The sequence below is a fragment of the Oncorhynchus gorbuscha genome, linkage group LG06 (assembly GCF_021184085.1).
Source record: "Oncorhynchus gorbuscha isolate QuinsamMale2020 ecotype Even-year linkage group LG06, OgorEven_v1.0, whole genome shotgun sequence".
NCBI classification, from domain to species: domain Eukaryota; kingdom Metazoa; phylum Chordata; class Actinopteri; order Salmoniformes; family Salmonidae; genus Oncorhynchus; species Oncorhynchus gorbuscha.
Window position 1 is genome coordinate 11,042,529 of NC_060178.1, and position 18,966 is coordinate 11,061,494.

The 18,966-nt window shown below is 42.0% G+C and overlaps 1 protein-coding gene across 1 annotated transcript; it reads right to left on the bottom strand.

Moving 5' to 3' along the window:
• Positions 1–2,233: 2,233 nt before the first annotated feature.
• Positions 2,234–17,143, bottom strand: LOC124037002 (retinaldehyde-binding protein 1-like). Its single transcript, XM_046351621.1, has 8 exons — positions 17,044–17,143; positions 10,449–10,492; positions 9,580–9,708; positions 6,431–6,635; positions 5,703–5,881; positions 4,258–4,416; positions 3,778–3,888; positions 2,234–3,388 (listed from the first exon to the last, which is right to left on the bottom strand). The coding sequence occupies exons 2-8, from the start codon at positions 10,458–10,460 to the stop codon at positions 3,260–3,262; spliced, it is 924 nt and encodes a 307-aa protein (XP_046207577.1). The 5' UTR covers positions 10,461–10,492; positions 17,044–17,143; the 3' UTR covers positions 2,234–3,259.
• Positions 17,144–18,966: the final 1,823 nt, after the last annotated feature.

The window sequence follows — 18,966 nt, forward strand, 5'->3', positions numbered from 1 at the left end:
AGGGATCTTCCAGTAGGGATCTTCTAGTAAGGAGCTCTCCAGAAGGGATCTTCCAGTAAGGAGCTCTCCAGAAGGGATCTTCTAGTAAGGAGCTCTCCAGAAGGGATCTTCTAGTAAGGAGCTCTCCAGAAGGGATCTTCCAGTAGGGATCTTCTAGTAAGGAGCTCTCCAGAAGGGATCTTCTAGTAAGGAGCTCTCCAGAAGGGATCTTCCAGAAGGGATCTTCTAGTAAGGAGCTCTCCAGAAGGGATCTTCTAGTAAGAGGCTCTCGAGAAGGGATCTTCCAGTAGGGAGCTCTCCAGAAGAGATCTTCTAGTAAGGAGCTCTCCAGAAGGGATCTTCCAGTAGGGATCTTCTAGTAAGGAGCTCTCCAGAAAGGATCTTCCAGAAGGGATCTTCTAGTAAGGAGCTCTCCAGAAGGGATCTTCCAGTAGGGATCTCTCCAGAAGGGATCTTCTAGTAAGGAGCTCTCCAGTAAAGCTCTTTGATGACCCCTTCTAAGAACTTCAAACACATATTTCCTGATCTCTCCAATAGTAGGCCTAAGATATCTAAGCTCCATATGCTCCTCATTAGCGTACACTACGCAGCAGGTGAGGGAGAGGGTCAGTATGTTAACTGCATGAGTCATCTGTAATGACTACTGTTTCTAACTGAGCTGTGAAGAGGTTTTCAAATGATAAACACTTGTTATATCTGTCACCATAGCCTACTGTGTTTATCATTATACTGAAGTTCACTACTGTCATTGTATTCAACTCTATTTGTTTTTACTTTATTTTAATATATTGTCTTTAATAATTAATTAATAAGTAAGCTAATGGACAACAATATTTGGACTTCTACTTCCAGTTTATACATACTATATACATTTTACAGACACAGTATATTTTACATTAGTTGTCTTTTACATTATTCTATTTTAATCTTGGGGCAGTGTGTAAGAAATGCCCTGGCATATTTTGGGTCCCAGTTTATCCCTGGGGTTAATTGGTTCGCTAAACGAATATCTATGATAATTCCTGATTCCTTGGTCCAGTCTAATCTTGGTGGGTTTAAATGAATGAGAAGTGAAGCTTTATTGTAATGTTTGAGTTAATAATCTTGTGTCTGGATGTAGTAGTAGTAGTTCATGTAAATAGTATTATATCATAGGAAATACTATCTGTGTAAAACGTTTAAAGTATTTTTCCAGACCCCTGATGTGCAGAGAAAAAAATGATTTGTTTAGCAATATTTTCAAACTTGTATTTATTATACACATATTTATCAATTAAGATACATATTTTCTCAATAATAATAATAATGAATTTATGCCATGGGGTAAATTTCCCTTTTTGGTTCAAATATCTACCATGGTTACAGTATTTCTAACTGTTTATTTGCTGCAGCAGATGTTGGTTGCCCTTGTTCTCATAACGGATTAATTCTCACATTGAGTGAATATCCTACTTTAGTAAATGTTGCCCCCTAGTGGTAGTGGTCAAATTGTATTGATTAGAAAGTAATCTCATTCCTCGACGCTTCAGCTCCAAATGCGCTATTCAATGAAAGGCGCATTGTAAACAAAAGCACTGCACTTTACTTTTAAAGGTATTTTGCTCTTGAGCAGATATCCGCAGCGTTTAACGGGAATGTGATCTCCTCACTTGTCAGGGTTATTGCATTTAAAAAGGCGTGCTGTCGACCAGTGCGGTGCGTTTTGTCGACAATGCGCCTTTGTTTGAATTCCAGCCGCCGTCTTCTTTTATATTGTCACTACAGACCCTGGTTCGATTCCAGGCTGTATCACAACCGGCCATGATTGGGAGTCCCATAAGGCGGCACACAATTGGCCCAGTGTCGTCCGGGTTAGGGTTTGGCCGGGGTAGGCCGTATTTGTAAATTAGAATTTGTTACTAACACACCTTGATGAGAGAACTAAGGTCATAACATAACTAGCCCCGCCCCCTCATCTTTCCCTATGGAATTATTCCTTTGTTTGTCTTTTTCCTTTGTTTTGTTTACAACCCTTATAGATGTACAATGATGTCCTTAGAATGTAGAATCCCAACTTGGCACGATGTAATAAGTCATCGCGTGTGTTTTTTTTGGTTAGGGTTAAATTAGGGTGAGCAAAACACAATACAGTTATGTGTGGTGGAGGGGATTTTATTGTGTATTCCTTGCTAACCTGTGTTTGTGCGCAAATATCCTGCAAACCAAGGCGAACAGAAATGATCATCATTCATGGTTCTTTCCATACAGTTTATTGTGCACAATGTGGTGACATGCTCATGCCTCTGCATTGATCCACAGAGGATAAAACTGATGATATTCATCTCTTAGCACGGTCAAAAACAAACAGAGACAGGAACTTGTTTGACTCATGGCCTTGTATCACCCTGAGGAGAAAAAGGAGGTGGATAGAGAACTGGGTCCTATCAGGTTTAACTAGTGCTAGCTGTATGTGTCAAAGATCAGCCTGGTCTCATCGATTAGATGTAACAGAGTAAATGTAAATCCGAGACGCTCAAATTGGTATGATATGTTCAGTTTGGTATGGTTACATAAGACAGACGGTTACTGTAGGGTGATTGGTCAGAGTGGATGGGTGGCGTATGACGTGAACGTCTAGCAACCCAAAGGTTGTGTGTTTCAATCTCATCACGGACAACTTTAGCATGTTAGCTAATTAGCATGTTTTGCAGCTACTTACCCATTTTTAGCAACTTCTCAGCATATTACTCAACTACTCAGCATATTAGCTAACCCTTCCCCTAACCCTGACCTTAACCCTTTAACCCAACTCCTAATACTAACCCCAAGCCTAGCTAACGTTCGCCACCTAGCTAACGATAGCCACAACAAATTGGAATTTGTAACATATCACACGAAATGTATGATGGAAATCCACAAATGAATACATACCATACGAATTGGAGTGTCACGTTTTTACATTTCCTATGTGTTACCTCTACCCCTGAGTCCAGGTTGCAGAGATGGGTTACACAGAGAACAGCTCCATGGTTAGGGCTGTTAAGTATCTCAGGTAAGGCCCGAGCCAAGGCTATATAGTCATCTCTGTGCTGTTGGGAGTGCTTTGTTGGGTGTTTAATACTTAATAACTCCTGGAAAACAACAACAGTACAATACCACACTCATCTTTTACATTAATTTTCTAATAAATCCACACTCCTATGTTTTCACAGTTTCTGTCTGTGTTTGTGTGGAGGTCCCAGTCGGGTTGGAGGAGTGGCGGAGGGTGAGGAGGGCGTGTTCAGTCGAACAGCTTGGCTGCTATGGCTTTGCCGTCGTACTTGGAGTTCTTGCCGTTGAACTCGGAAGGCAGGATGTCCGCGTCAAACTCCTTGTAGTAGTTGTCCAGCTCGTCTCCGTGGACAAACACCTGATTGGCAGACAGAATGTTGGACCTGTGAACTAAAATGTTCTCACCAAATATGATTTGTTATTTGTATTCATGTATTTACCGTTACCTGTATATTACCGGTTGATTAAGAACCCATTCACCTTGTTATTTAGTGACATAAGGCAGGTAACCTAGTGGTTAGGGCGTTGGGCCAGTAACCGAAAGTTTGCTTGATTGAATCCCCGCGCTGACAATGTAAAAGTCTGTCGTTCTGCCCCTGAACAAGGCAGTTAAACCCACTGTTCCTAGGCTGTCATTGTAAATAAGAATTTGTTCTTAACTGACTTGCCTCTCTCTCTCTCTATATATATATATATAAAGGATTAATTCATTCTTTCATGTTCTCTCTCAGGGCCTGTTTCACTCACTCTCTCCAGCAGCTTGCCCTTCATGAGTGGCTTGACCACGTTGTAGGTGGTGGTGAAGTACCAGGGCTGGTGGATGAAATGGACCGCTTTGAAACGGGCAGGGAAGGAGTCCTGAAACACACAAGTGGAAGAGAGGGTCAGAAGAGTTACAGATCTCACCACCACTATGGCCATAAGCATCCTTATCACGCCAAGAACGGAAAGGGAAAGTTGAACTGTTGAACTTTGCCATAAAGAAAAAAAAACAGCAACGACCACTTTTACCAGAGAGTGAATTAATGTGCTGCGTGAGTAGAATCAGATCCTACCACTACCACCATTGGTGCAGATAAAGTTTTCAGGCCCATAAAAATAGAATTCAGGCCATCATTGGGAAGACAATCCATTGGTTTAAAAAATGGATTAAAAATCCATTGTTTTGTATCCTAATAAGGTAATGTTCTGCTCAGTATTCCCCCGGAATGGGTTTGTGAAAGTGACCTGCAACATGTCCACCATCTTCTTGAGCTCAGTGGGTTTGATGCCGGAGGCCTGCTGCATGGTGAAGCCCTTGAAGTTCTCAATGATGCAGAATCCGTTGATCTGAGTCTCCTCGTTCTCTAGCAACTTCTCCAGGATTACACAGTAGGCACGGAGGATCTGGTGAACACACACACACATTCACACATAGTGACACAACACACACACAGTCACACAACACACACACATAGTGACACACACACACACACACACACACACACACACACACACACACACACACACACACACACACACACACACACACACACACACACACACACACACACACACACACACACACACACACACACACACACACACAGTCACACAACATAGTGACACAACACACACACACAACACACACACATAGTGACACAACACACACACACAGTCACACAACACACACACATAGTGACACAACACACACACACACAGTCACACACATACACACAGTTGTCAACATTTCAGAAGAATTTATAAAAACCAAACCACTCTCTTGATTGTGATTTTCAATAATAGAAGCTTTGTTTTAATTGTCTTTCATAGCAACATGACTTAATAGACCACACGCTGGGGCGTTTCAGGCCAGAAAGACAATTAAAACAAAGCTTCTATTATTGAAAATCATAATCAAGTGATTGTTGGCCTTTAAAAAAAAAAAAATATGTGATCTATTTTTGGTTCCAAGCACCCTTTTTACTTGTCTACACAAATGCATTTAGAGTTGTAAAAAAATATATATATTTTGAGCACGTTCCCCCTCCTTCACTGAACGTGAGCTAGGCCTTTTGATAACCACAGATATTTCAATTTAAATTCAAGTTAATATTATCAAGGGCTTGTCCACCTGATTACAATTATCAATATCTCCCATTGCTGCTGTATGTCTATGAAAATATTGTTCCTGTCATGTTTTAGTGCCTTGTGGGGACCACCAATATATCTCAGATGGGTGCCTTGTGGAGACCACCAATATATCTCAGATGGGTGCCTTGTGGAGACCACCAATATATCTCAAATGGGTGCCTTGTGGAGACCACCAATATATCTCAGATGGGTGCCTTGTGGAGACCACCAATATATCTCAAATGGGTGCCTTGTGGAGACCACCAATATATCTCAAATGGGTGCCTTGTGGAGACCACCAATATATCTCAAATGGGTGCCTTGTGGAGACCACCAATATATCTCAAATGGGTGCCTTGTGGAGACCACCAATATATCTCAAATGGGTGCCTTGTGGAGACCACCAATATATCTCAAATGGGTGCCTTGTGGAGACCACCAATATATCTCAAATGGGTGCCTTGTGGAGACCACCAATATATCTCAAATGGGTGCCTTGTGGAGACCACCAAAATATCTCAAATGGGTGCCTTGTGGGGACCCAGGTCCCCGCTAGACACCTCGTCGAAGGTGATCTCTTCGTAGTCCCAGTTCTCGATGTTGAAGAGCAGCACGATGCGGCCGTACTTGTCTCTGCTGGACAGGATGCCTGGGTAGCCGGCCTCGATGGTGCTGCGGACAGCCTCGGGGGTCAGGTTCTCGAACAGCTCAGGATAGTCTCTCCTGAAGCGCACATAACCTGAACACGGACATCAACATCAGATAGACTCTGGCCAAGTCAGGATAACTTAAGCAGACAGGAACATCAACACACACATATGTTGGGTTTAATCAAACTGTACATTTCCTTCCAATGGTAAGGTTCAAAATGATCATGTGCATAGCTGACTTAAGCCGGGTACCAAATATTTTTGTGCTCCCTTGGCAACTCCAACAGTACTTGGCTATACAGCAACATATTGGGGTGGAAAGTAGCCTAGTGGTTAGAGCATTGGGCTAGCAACCCAAAGGTTGCTAGATCGAATCCCTGAGCTGGCAATGTAAAAATCTGTCGTTCTGCCCCTGAACAAGGCAGTTAACCCACTGTTCCTAGGCTGCCATTGTAAATAAGAATTTGTTCTTAAATAAAGGTAAAAAATATGTATGTATTTGGGACCAGGCTATTGTAAATAGCCTGTCATTGGAAGATAAAACCATTTTAACACATCACCTCAGCTTTAATGAAATAGACAGAAAACTTTACCACTGAGCTGCACTACATACAGTACAGTAGTTTGTGGGGACCCACCCTTCATGAGGTCAAAGGCTCGGGGCACGTCGTATTTCCTTGCACGGATGAAGCGGACCAGCATGCCGTCAGGCTTCTCTCCGAAGGTTTCCAGCACCCCCTTGGCCAGGTCGTCCCCAGCATCCGCCGTCTCCTTGATAATTCCCCTCAGCTCCTTGACCGCCAATGCCCGCTTCTCGTCTGTCTCATTCAACTCATCCTTGGCCTGTAGGGAACCAACAACGCATCAGTCAGTCAAACTGAGCAATTGGGGTAGAAGGGCCTTGGTCAGGGAGGTGACCAACAACCCGATGGTAACTCTGACAGAGATCCTCTGTGGAGATGGGAGAACCTTCCAGAAGGACAACCATCTCTGCAGCACTCTACCAATCAGGCCTTTATGGTAGAGTGGCCAGACGGAAGCAATTCCTCACTAAAAAGCACATGACAGCCCGCTTGGAATTTGCCAAAATGTACCTAAAGGACTCTCAGACCATGTGAAACAAGATTCTCTGGTCTGATGAAACCAAGATTGAACTGTTTGGCCTGAATGCCAAGTGTCACATCTGGAGGATACTGGGCACCATCCCTACAGTGAAGCATGGTGGTGGCAGCATCATGCTGTGGGATGTTTTTCAGCGGCAGGGACTGCGAGACTAGTCAGGATTGAGGGAAAGATGAACGGAGCAAAATGCAGAGAGATACTTGATGAATCTGCTCCAGAGCGCTCAGGACCTCAGACTGGGGCGAAGGTTCACCTTCCAACAGGACAACAAACCCAAGCACACAGCCAAGACAACGCAGAAGTGTGTGTAGATTGATGAGGGGGGAAAAAGCTATTTAATCCATTTTAGAATTAGGCTGTAACGCAACAAAATGTAGAAAAAGTAAGGGGTCTGAATACTTTCTGAATGCACTGTATACAAACCATATACACATTACATTGACACTCCCACACAAAACCCAAACACGTTCACAAACACTACATACGCACACACATAACACACTGACACAACACAAACACACATACAAATTACACATCCACACACTTTTACGCTCATCATTTGCTGCTGCTACTCTGTTCTTTATACTCTTATTATTATCTATCCTGATGCCCGGTCACTTAACCCTGCCTTCATGTACAGATCTACCTCAAATACCTTATTATTATCTATCCTGATGCCCGGTCACTTTACCCTGCCTTCATGTACAGATCTACCTCAAATACCTTATTATTATCTATCCTGATGCCCGGTCACTTAACCCTGCCTTCATGTACATATCTACCTCAAATACCTTATTATTATCTATCCTGATGCCTAGTCACTTAACCCTGCCTTCATGTACAGATCTACCTCAAATACCTTATTATTATCTATCCTGATGCCCGGTCACTTAACCCTGCCTTCATGTACAGATCTACCTCAAATACCTTATTATTATCTATCCTGATGCCTAGTCACTTAACCCTGCCTTCATGTACATATCTACCTCAAATACCTTATTATTATCTATCCTGATGCCCGGTCACTTAACCCTGCCTTCATGTACATATCTACCTCAAATATCCTGATGCCCGGTCACTTAACCCTGCCTTCATGTACAGATCTATCAAATATTATTATTATCCTGATGTCACTTTACCCTGCCTTCATGTACATATCTACCTCAAATACCTTATTATTATCTATCCTGATGTCACTTTACCCTGCCTTCATGTACATATCTACCTCAAATACCTTATTATTATCTATCCTGATGCCCGGTCACTTAACCCTGCCTTCATGTACAGATCTACCTCAAATACCTTATTATTATCTATCCTGATGACTAGTCACTTTACCCTGCCTTCATGTACATATCTACCTCAAATACCTTATTATTATCTATCCTGATGCCTAGTCACTTTACCCTCCTTCATGTACATATTTACCTCAAATGCCTTATTATTATCTATCCTGATGCCTAGTCACTTAACCCTGCCTTCATGTACATATCTACCTCAAATACCTTATTATTATCTATCCTGATGTCACTTTACCCTGCCTTCATGTACATATCTACCTCAAATACCTTATTATTATCTATCCTGATGTCACTTTACCCTGCCTTCATGTACATATCTACCTCAAATACCTTATTATTGTCTATCCTGATGCCCGGTCACTTAACCCTGCCTTCATGTACATATCTACCTCAAATACCTTATTATTATCTATCCTGATGCCTAGTCACTTAACCCTGCCTTCATGTACAGATCTACCTCAAATACCTTATTATTATCTATCCTGATGTCACTTTACCTTCATGTACATATCTACCTCAAATACCTTATTATTATCTATCCTGATGCCTAGTCACTTAACCCTGCCTTCATGTACATATCTACCTCAAATACCTTATTATTATCTATCCTGATGTCACTTTACCTTCATGTACATATCTACCTCAAATACCTTATTATTATCTATCCTGATGCCTAGTCACTTAACCCTGCCTTCATGTACATATCTACCTCAAATACCTTATTATTATCTATCCTGATGCCTAGTCACTTAACCTTCATGTACATATCTACCTCAAATACCTTATTATTATCTATCCTGATGCCTAGTCACTTTACCTTCATGTACATATCTACCTCAAATACCTTATTATTATCTATCCTGATGTCACTTTACCTTCATGTACATATCTACCTCAAATACCTTATTATTATCTATCCTGATGCCTAGTCACTTTACCCTGCCTTCATGTACATATCTACCTCAAATACCTTATTATTATCTATCCTGATGCCTAGTCACTTTACCCTGCCTTCATGTACATATCTACCTCAAATACCTTATTATTATCTATCCTGATGCCCGGTCACTTAACCCTGCCTTCATGTACATATCTACCTCAAATACCTTATTATAATCTATCCTGATGCCTAGTCACTTTACCTTCATGTACATATCTACCTCAAGTACCTGGTACTGCTACTCCCTGTATATATATTTCCATTCTTTGGTTATTTAATTTGATTCCTTGTGTAAATTATTTCACCGTAATGTCTACACTAGTTGTATGTGATTTGATTTGTGGTTGCACTTGAGTTTGTGGTAGGGCTTAAGATGTGAAGTGAATCTACAGCGTGAGGCTTGTGTGAGACAGTGACCACAGACCTTCTGCACTGTGTGGTCAGGCAACTTGGCGCAGAGTCCGAACACGGGACCGTGGTCCTTGACCGTGAGGCGCTCCAGCTTGGCCCTGAGAGCCTGCTCCTCCTCTGATACCATACGGAACGTTCCACTCTGGGTAGAGAGGGGGGAGGGATAATGAGAATCATGACTTGCCAAAAAAACACCATTTGCTCACAAGGCTACCTCACAAAAATGAGGTTTAAACCTAGTTTAATCCAGGGCGTACGCCCAAAAACTCAATCCAAAAGGAGGCCTGTATCAATGGGCTTCAGTGTTAGCATTGGCTAATCTCCCTCACATGAGCGCAGCAAAGCCTGGTAAACCTGTGACTGAGATCTGTGATTAGGGGTTAATGCTAGCGATTGACAGCACCCAGTGCTAATGTGCCTGAGAAATGTGGAACTGCCATTGTCCGTGGCACAGGACGTTATGTGGTGTTGGAGTCCTAGAAACACAATCTATAGAATAGATATCCCCGTTCAAGTCAACGTTCCCTGACGGTCGGGCTTTTCTGGCGGCCATTTTGAGTGTCATTCTGTTTCTGCTGTTTGACTAACCATGATGTGGAACGCGAAGGAAGAACATAATGACGTAGTAAGAGTATCTATTGTGGATTGCATCCTCCTAAGGACCTTTATGGTAGATTGTTTCTGCTCTGCAATGGATGAAAAATAACCACTTGAACAGAACATGTCAGAACTGACTCTTAAACTCAACATGTATCTACATTCATCAGACTTGATACTTTTGACATTGATCTGCAATACAAACGCCACTGAATGTGTTTGAATTATTGCAGTGGGGCATGTAAGCCTGTTGCACACCAAGAAGAGGAGCTTCGATGTACTTACCACGACAGCCATTCCTTCAGTTGTTTAGAGCCGCTACGTACTCACTGGAAAATAAGATGGATTTGATTATTCACGGTTGAAGAACATTGGATTCCAGGACAGCTCGAAAAAAATAAAACAATGAATTTATTGTGCCCCAGGCTTACGCTCCATCTCAACCCCCTCAGCATTTGTTACACTTCAGCTCCTACACCTTTTTTTTCCCATCTCATTCTCCTTCTATTTTTAGGTTACCTCCATTTCAAGATTATTCCCCTGAAGTACATGTTTTGATCCAGCTGCCAACAAAACGTATCTACGTTTTCGAATTCTATGTGTCTCAAATGGCACCATATTCCCTAAATAGTGCACTACTTTTGACCAGGGCCCTATGGTAGTGCACTACTTTTGACCAGGGCCCTATGGTAGTGCACTACTTTTGACCAGGGCCCTATGGTAGTGCACTACTTTTGACCAGAGCCTTATGGTAGTGCACTACTTTTGACCAGGGCCCTATATAGTGCACTACTTTTGACCAGGGCCCTATGGTAGTGCACTACTTTTGACCAGGGCCCTATGGTAGTGCACTACTTTTGACCAGGGCCCTATGGTAGTGCACTACTTTTGACCAGGGCCCTATGGTAGTGCACTACTTTTGACCAGGGCCCTATGGTAGTGCACTACTTTTGACCAGAGCCCTATGGTAGTGCACTACTTTTGACCAGGGCCCTATGGTAGTGCACTACTTTTGACCAGGGCCCTATGGTAGTGCACTACTTTTGACCAGAGCCTATGGTAGTGCACTACTTTTGACCAGGGCCCTATATAGTGCACTACTTTTGACCAGGGCCCTATGGTAGTGCACTACTTTTGACCAGGGCCCTATGGTAGTGCACTACTTTTGACCAGAGCCTTATGGTAGTGCACTACTTTTGACCAGAGCCTTATGGTAGTGCACTACTTTTGACCAGAGCCCTATGGTAGTGCACTACTTTTGACCAGACCTTATGGTAGTGCACTACTTTTGACCAGAGCCCTATGGTAGTGCACTACTTTTGACCAGAGCCTTATGGTAGTGCACTACTTTTGACCAGAGCCCTATGGTAGTGCACTACTTTTGACCAGAGCCTTATGGTAGTGCACTACTTTTGACCAGAGCCCTATGGTAGTGCACTACTTTTGACCAGAGCCCTATGGTAGTGCACTACTTTTGACCAGGGCCCTATGGTAGTGCACTACTTTAGACCAGAGCCCTATGGTAGTGCACTACTTTTGACCAGGGCCCTATGGTAGTGCACTACTTTTGACCAGGGCCCTATGGTAGTGCACTACTTTTGACCAGGGCCCTATGGTAGTGCACTACTTTAGACCAGAGCCCTATGGTAGTGCACTACTTTTGACCAGAGCCCTATGGTAGTGCACTACTTTTGACCAGAGCCCTATGGTAGTGCACTACTTTAGACCAGAGCCTTATGGGACTTGGTCAGAAATAGCTCACTACGTAGTGAATTGGATGCAATTTGAGGCCTATCTTGTATCTAATACAACACCAGACTCTTTATATAGCTAGCAGGCTGTATCTAATACAACACCAGACTCTATATATAGCAGGCTGTATCTAATACAACACCAGACTCTATATATAGCAGGCTGTATCTAATACAACACCAGACTCTTTATATAGCTAGCAGGCTGTATCTAATACAACACCAGACTCTATATATAGCAGGCTGTATCTTTACATTTATCTAATACAACACTAGACTCTTTATATAGCTAGCAGGCTGTATCTAATACAACACCAGACTCTATATATAGCAGGCTGTATCTAATACAACACCAGACTCTATATATAGCAGGCTGTATCTAATACAACACTAGACTCTTTATATAGCTAGCAGGCTGTATCTAATACAACACCAGACTCTTTATATAGCTAGCAGGCTGTATCTAATACAACACCAGACTCTTTATATAGCTAGCAGGCTGTATCTAATACAACACCAGACTCTTTATATAGCTAGCAGGCTGTATCTAATACAACACCAGACTCTTTATATAGCTAGCAGGCTGTATCTAATACAACACCAGACTCTTTATATAGCTAGCAGGCTGTATCTAATATAACACCAAACTCTTTATATAGCAGACTGTATCTAATATAACACCAGACTCTATATATAGCAGGCTGTATCTTTACATTTATCTAATACAACACTAGACTCTTTATATAGCTAGCAGGCTGTATCTAATACAACACCAGACTCTATATATAGCAGGCTGTATCTAATACAACACCAGACTCTATATATAGCAGGCTGTATCTAATACAACACTAGACTCTTTATATAGCTAGCAGGCTGTATCTAATACAACACCAGACTCTTTATATAGCTAGCAGGCTGTATCTAATACAACACCAGCAGGCTGTATCTAATACAACACCAGACTCTTTATATAGCTAGCAGGCTGTATCTAATACAACACCAGACTCTTTATATAGCTAGCAGGCTGTATCTAATACAACACCAGACTCTTTATATAGCAGACTGTATCTAATACAACACCAGACTCTTTATATAGCAGGCTGTATCTAATACAACACTAGACTCTATATATAGCAGGCTGTATCTAATACAACACTAGACTCTATATATAGCAGGCTGTATCTAATACAACACCAGACTCTTTATATAGCTAGCAGGCTGTATCTAATACAACACCAGACTCTTTATATAGCTAGCAGGCTGTATCTAATACAACACCAGACTCTATATATAGCAGGCTGTATCTAATACAACACCAGACTCTATATATAGCAGGCTGTATCTAATACAACACCAGACTCTATATATAGCAGGCTGTATCTAATACAACACCAGACTCTTTATATAGCAGGCTGTATCTAATACAACACCATACTCTATATATAGCTAGCAGGCTGTATCTAATACAACACCAGACTCTATATATAACTAGCAGGCTGTATCTAATACAACACCAGACTCTTTATATAGCAGGCTGTATCTAATACAACACTAGACTCTATATATAGCAGGCTGTATCTAATACAACACCAGACTCTTTATATAGCAGGCTGTATCTAATACAACACTAGACTCTATATATAGCTAGCAGGCTGTATCTAATACAACACTAGACTCTTTATATAGCAGACTGTATCTAATACAACACCAGACTCTATATATAGCAGGCTGTATCTAATACAACACCAGACTCTATATATAGCAGGCTGTATCTAATACAACACCAGACTCTATATATAGCAGGCTGTATCTAATACAACACCAGACTCTATATATAGCAGGCTGTATCTAATACAACACCAGACTCTTTATGTAGCAGACTGTATCTAATACAACACTAGACTCTATATATAGCTAGCAGGCTGTATCTAATATAACACCAGACTCTTTATATAGCAGGCTGTATCTAATACAACACCAGACTCTTTATATAGCTAGCAGGCTGTATCTAATACAACACCATACTCTTTATATAGCAGGCTGTATCTAATACAACACTAGACTCTATATATAGCAGGCTGTATCTAATATAACACCAGACTCTTTATGTAGCAGACTGTATCTAATATAACACCAGACTCTTTATATAGCAGGCTGTATCTAATACAACACCAGACTCTTTATATAGCTAGCAGGCTGTATCTAATATAACACCAGACTCTTTATATAGCTAGCAGGCTGTATCTAATATAACACCAGACTCTTTATGTAGCAGGCTGTATCTAATACAACACCAGACTCTTTATATAGCTAGCAGGCTGTATCTAATACAACACCAGACTCTTTATATAGCTAGCAGGCTGTATCTAATACAACACCAGACTCTATATATAGCAGGCTGTATCTAATACAACACCAGACTCTATATATAGCAGGCTGTATCTAATACAACACCAGACTCTATATATAGCAGGCTGTATCTAATACAACACCAGACTCTATATATAGCTAGCAGGCTGTATCTAATATAACACCAGACTCTTTATGTAGCAGGCTGTATCTAATACAACACCAGACTCTTTATATAGCAGGCTGTATCTAATATAACACCAGACTCTTTATGTAGCAGGCTGTATCTAATACAACACTAGACTCTTTATATAGCTAACAGGCTGTATCTAATACAACACTAGACTCTTTATATAGCAGGCTGTATCTAATATAACACCAGACTCTTTATATAGCTAGCAGGCTGTATCTAATATAACACCAGACTCTTTATATAGCTAGCAGGCTGTATCTAATATAACACCAGACTCTTTATGTAGCAGGCTGTATCTAATACAACACCAGACTCTTTATATAGCAGGCTGTATCTAATACAACACCAGACTCTTTATGTAGCAGGCTGTATCTAATATAACACCAGACTCTTTATGTAGCAGGCTGTATCTAATACAACACCAGACTCTTTATATAGCAGGCTGTATCTAATATAACACCAGACTCTTTATGTAGCAGGCTGTATCTAATACAACACCAGACTCTTTATATAGCAGGCTGTATCTAATACAACACCAGACTCTATATATAGCAGGCTGTATCTAATACAACACTAGACTCTTTATATAGCAGGCTGTATCTAATACAACACCAGACTCTTTATATAGCAGGCTGTATCTAATACAACACCAGACTCTATATATAGCAGGCTGTATCTAATATAACACCAGACTCTTTATATAGCAGGCTGTATCTAATACAACACCAGACTCTATATATAGCTAGCAGGCTGTATCTAATACAACACCAGACTCTTTATATAGCAGGCTGTATCTAATATAACACCAGACTCTTTATATAGCAGACTGTATCTAATACAACACTAGACTCTTTATATATAGCAGGCTGTATCTAATACAACACCAGACTCTATATATAGCAGACTGTATCTAATACAACACTAGACTCTTTATATAGCAGGCTGTATCTAATACAACACCAGACTCTATATATAGCTAGCAGGCTGTATCTAATACAACACCAGACTCTTTATATAGCAGGCTGTATCTAATACAACACCAGACTCTTTATATAGCAGACTGTATCTAATACAACACCAGACTCTTTATATAGCTAGCAGGCTGTATCTAATACAACACCAGACTCTTTATATAGCTAGCAGGCTGTATCTAATACAACACTAGACTCTTTATATATAGCAGGCTGTATCTAATACAACACTAGACTCTTTATATATAGCAGGCTGTATCTAATACAACACCAGACTCTATATATAGCTAGCAGGCTGTATCTAATATAACACCAGACTCTATATATAGCAGACTGTATCTAATACAACACCAGACTCTTTATATAGCAGGCTGTATCTAATACAACACCAGACTCTTTATATATAGCAGGCTGTATCTAATACAACACTAGACTCTTTATATATAGCAGGCTGTATCTAATACAACACCAGACTCTTTATATAGCAGGCTGTATCTAATACAACACCAGACTCTTTATATAGCAGACTGTATCTAATACAACACCAGACTCTTTATATAGCAGACTGTATCTAATACAACACCAGACTCTTTATGTAGCAGGCTGTATCTAATACAACACCAGACTCTCTATATAGCAGGCTGTATCTAATACAACACCAGACTCTTTATGTAGCAGGCTGTATCTAATACAACACCAGACTCTTTATATAGCAGGCTGTATCTAATACAACACCAGACTCTTTATGTAGCAGGCTGTATCTAATACAACACCAGACTCTATATATAGCAGGCTGTATCTAATACAACACCAGACTCTATATATAGCAGGCTGTATCTAATACAACACCAGACTCTATATATAGCAGGCTGTATCTAATACAACACCAGACTCTTTATATAGCAGGCTGTATCTAATACAACACCAGACTCGATCATGATATCACTGACTCTGTAGCACAGTTGTTGTATGAACAGTGTCAGGCAAAAAAGTCTGAAAACCAGTCAAAGTGTGCAATTGATCTAGTGCATTCAGATAGACAAAGCTATTATTAAAATCATCCTGAGCTTCACATGCAGCCAAAGCTTCCCTGGATTTGTGACTGAGCTTCACATGCAGCCAAAGTTTCCCTGGATTTGTGACTGAGTCAACTAGAGGGCTCCGCTTCCGAAGCTCTGAAAGCACTGGACTCAGATGCATCGTTAGTCAGAGCTACAGGCAGTGGATTCCCAGGTCCTCAATCAGGCACAACAAGGAAGCTAAAACATTCCCACCTGTCCACGTTGAGATATGAACGATCAACCACAAAGTATTATCTGTTAAGCAGATTTAACCGTCAGCTTTCAACAATCGAACCTGCAGACAAGGCTCTGTTCTGCCTTGTAAAATATGAGAGCAAGATTTAATGCAACACCAATCCATTTTTACTTCTTCCTCTGAGCAAAGAAACTTCCTCATCTGGGCTCCACTGGGTGGCAACACTCCACTGGGTCCATTAGAACTGCCAAACCCCCAGCAGGGTTTGGAATGCACCACCCCCAAGGTGTCAGGGAGACGGGTCACAGTTGGTACCCCACATCGGCGGCTCCCTGGTCGGGGAAGAGGTAAATCCTTACCTGGGGATGGAAGAGGCCGGGCGCTGCCGAAAGTCACAGGAGTCAGTGTGTGGAGCAGGACGGCGGAGCCCTGTGATTGTTAACTTGGGGATTAGTGTCGTCACACTGGATTACGCCCATCAGATTTCTCTAATAATCAGCATAAAGTGGAAGGAGGGACAAGAAAGGAGGGCAATGACAATGGGCCAATAGAAGAGGTGAAGGAGGGGTTAGGGCAATGACAATGGGCCAATAGAAGAGGTGAAGGAGGGGTTAGGGCAAGGAAGATGAGCCAATAGAAGAGAGAAAGGAGGGGTTAGGGCAATGACGATGGGCCAATAGAAGAGGTGAAGGAGGGGTTAGGGCAATGACAGTGGGCCAATAGAAGAGGTGAGGGAGGGGTTAGGGCAATGACAATGGGCCAATAGAAGAGGTGAAGGAGGGGTTAGGGCAACGAAGATGAGCCAATAGAAGAGAGAAAGGAGGGGTTAGGGCAACGAAGATGAGCCAATAGAAGAGAGAAAGGAAGGGTTAGGGCAATGACGATGGGCCAATAGAAGAGGTGAGGGAGGGGTTAGGGCAACGAAGATGAGCCAATAGAAGAGGTGAAGGAGGGGTTAGGGCAATGACAATGGGCCAATAGAAGAGGTGAAGGAGGGGTTAGGGCAATGACAATGGGCCAATAGAAGAGGTGAAGGAGGGGTTAGGGCAACGAAGATGAGCCAATAGAAGAGAGAAAGGAAGGGTTAGGGCAACGAAGATCTGCCAATAGAAGAGGTGAAGGAGGGGTTAGGGCAATGACGATGGGCCAATAGAAGAGGTGAGGGAGGGGTTAGGGCAACGAAGATGAGCCAATAGAAGAGGTGAAGGAGGGGTTAGGGCAATGACAATGGGCCAATAGAAGAGGTGAAGGAGGGGTTAGGGCAACGAAGATGGGCCAATAGAAGAGGTGAAGGAGGGGTTAGGGCAATGACGATGAGCCAATAGAAGAGGTGAAGGAGGGGTTAGGGCAACAAAGATGAGCCAATAGAAGAGGTGAAGGAGGGGTTAGGGCAATGACGATGAGCCAATAGAAGAGGTGAAGGAGGGGTTAGGGCAATGACAATGGGCCAATAGAAGAGGTGAAGGAGGGGTTAGGGCAACGAAGATGAGCCAATAGAAGAGGTGAAGGAGGGGTTAGGGCAACGAAGATGAGCCAATAGAAGAGGTGAAGGAGGGGTTAGGGCAACGAAGATGAGCCAATAGAAGAGGTGAAGGAGGGGTTAGGGTGGACTATAGTGACATGTGGGTGAAGGTAGGGGATAGGGTGGACTATAGTGACATGTGGGTGAAGGTAGGGGATAGGGTGGACTATAGTGACATGTGGGTGAAGGTAGGGGATAGGGTGGACTATAGTGACATGTGGGTGAAGGTAGGGGGTGAGGTGATATGAGATGTTGTAATTGAAAAAGGATACACTTTTACATAAGCGGTGGTTTGAGGACAGTTGAAAAGGGGGGAGGCATTTAGAAGGTGAGGGGTAGTTGATGGCACTCCAATGCTTCATGGAACAAGTGAAAATGAGCTACTGTAAATAGTCTCTCTGTGGCCTGCAACGTGAACAGAGCTCTGGAGAGAGGGAGGTTCAGACCCACCCTTTACATGTAGCACCATATATGTGATCTGTCTATTTTTACGAAAGATCCCATCGCTGCCACCAATTGCACAGCCAGGTAAAGTGTTCAGAATATCAATAGAACTGGATTATCATATAAAGGAGGGATCATCACCTAGATTCAGCCGCGGGCTTATTTTTTTCTTGTGCGGATAGCAGGGGGGCTGGAACATAATTTGAAAATATTTGTAGACTGCAAATTGACCACAAGAAGCCCAAACATATATGTTTGACTATAACACAATAATTTCAAACCTTCCTTACATTTGTATACGAGCACGTGTCTATCT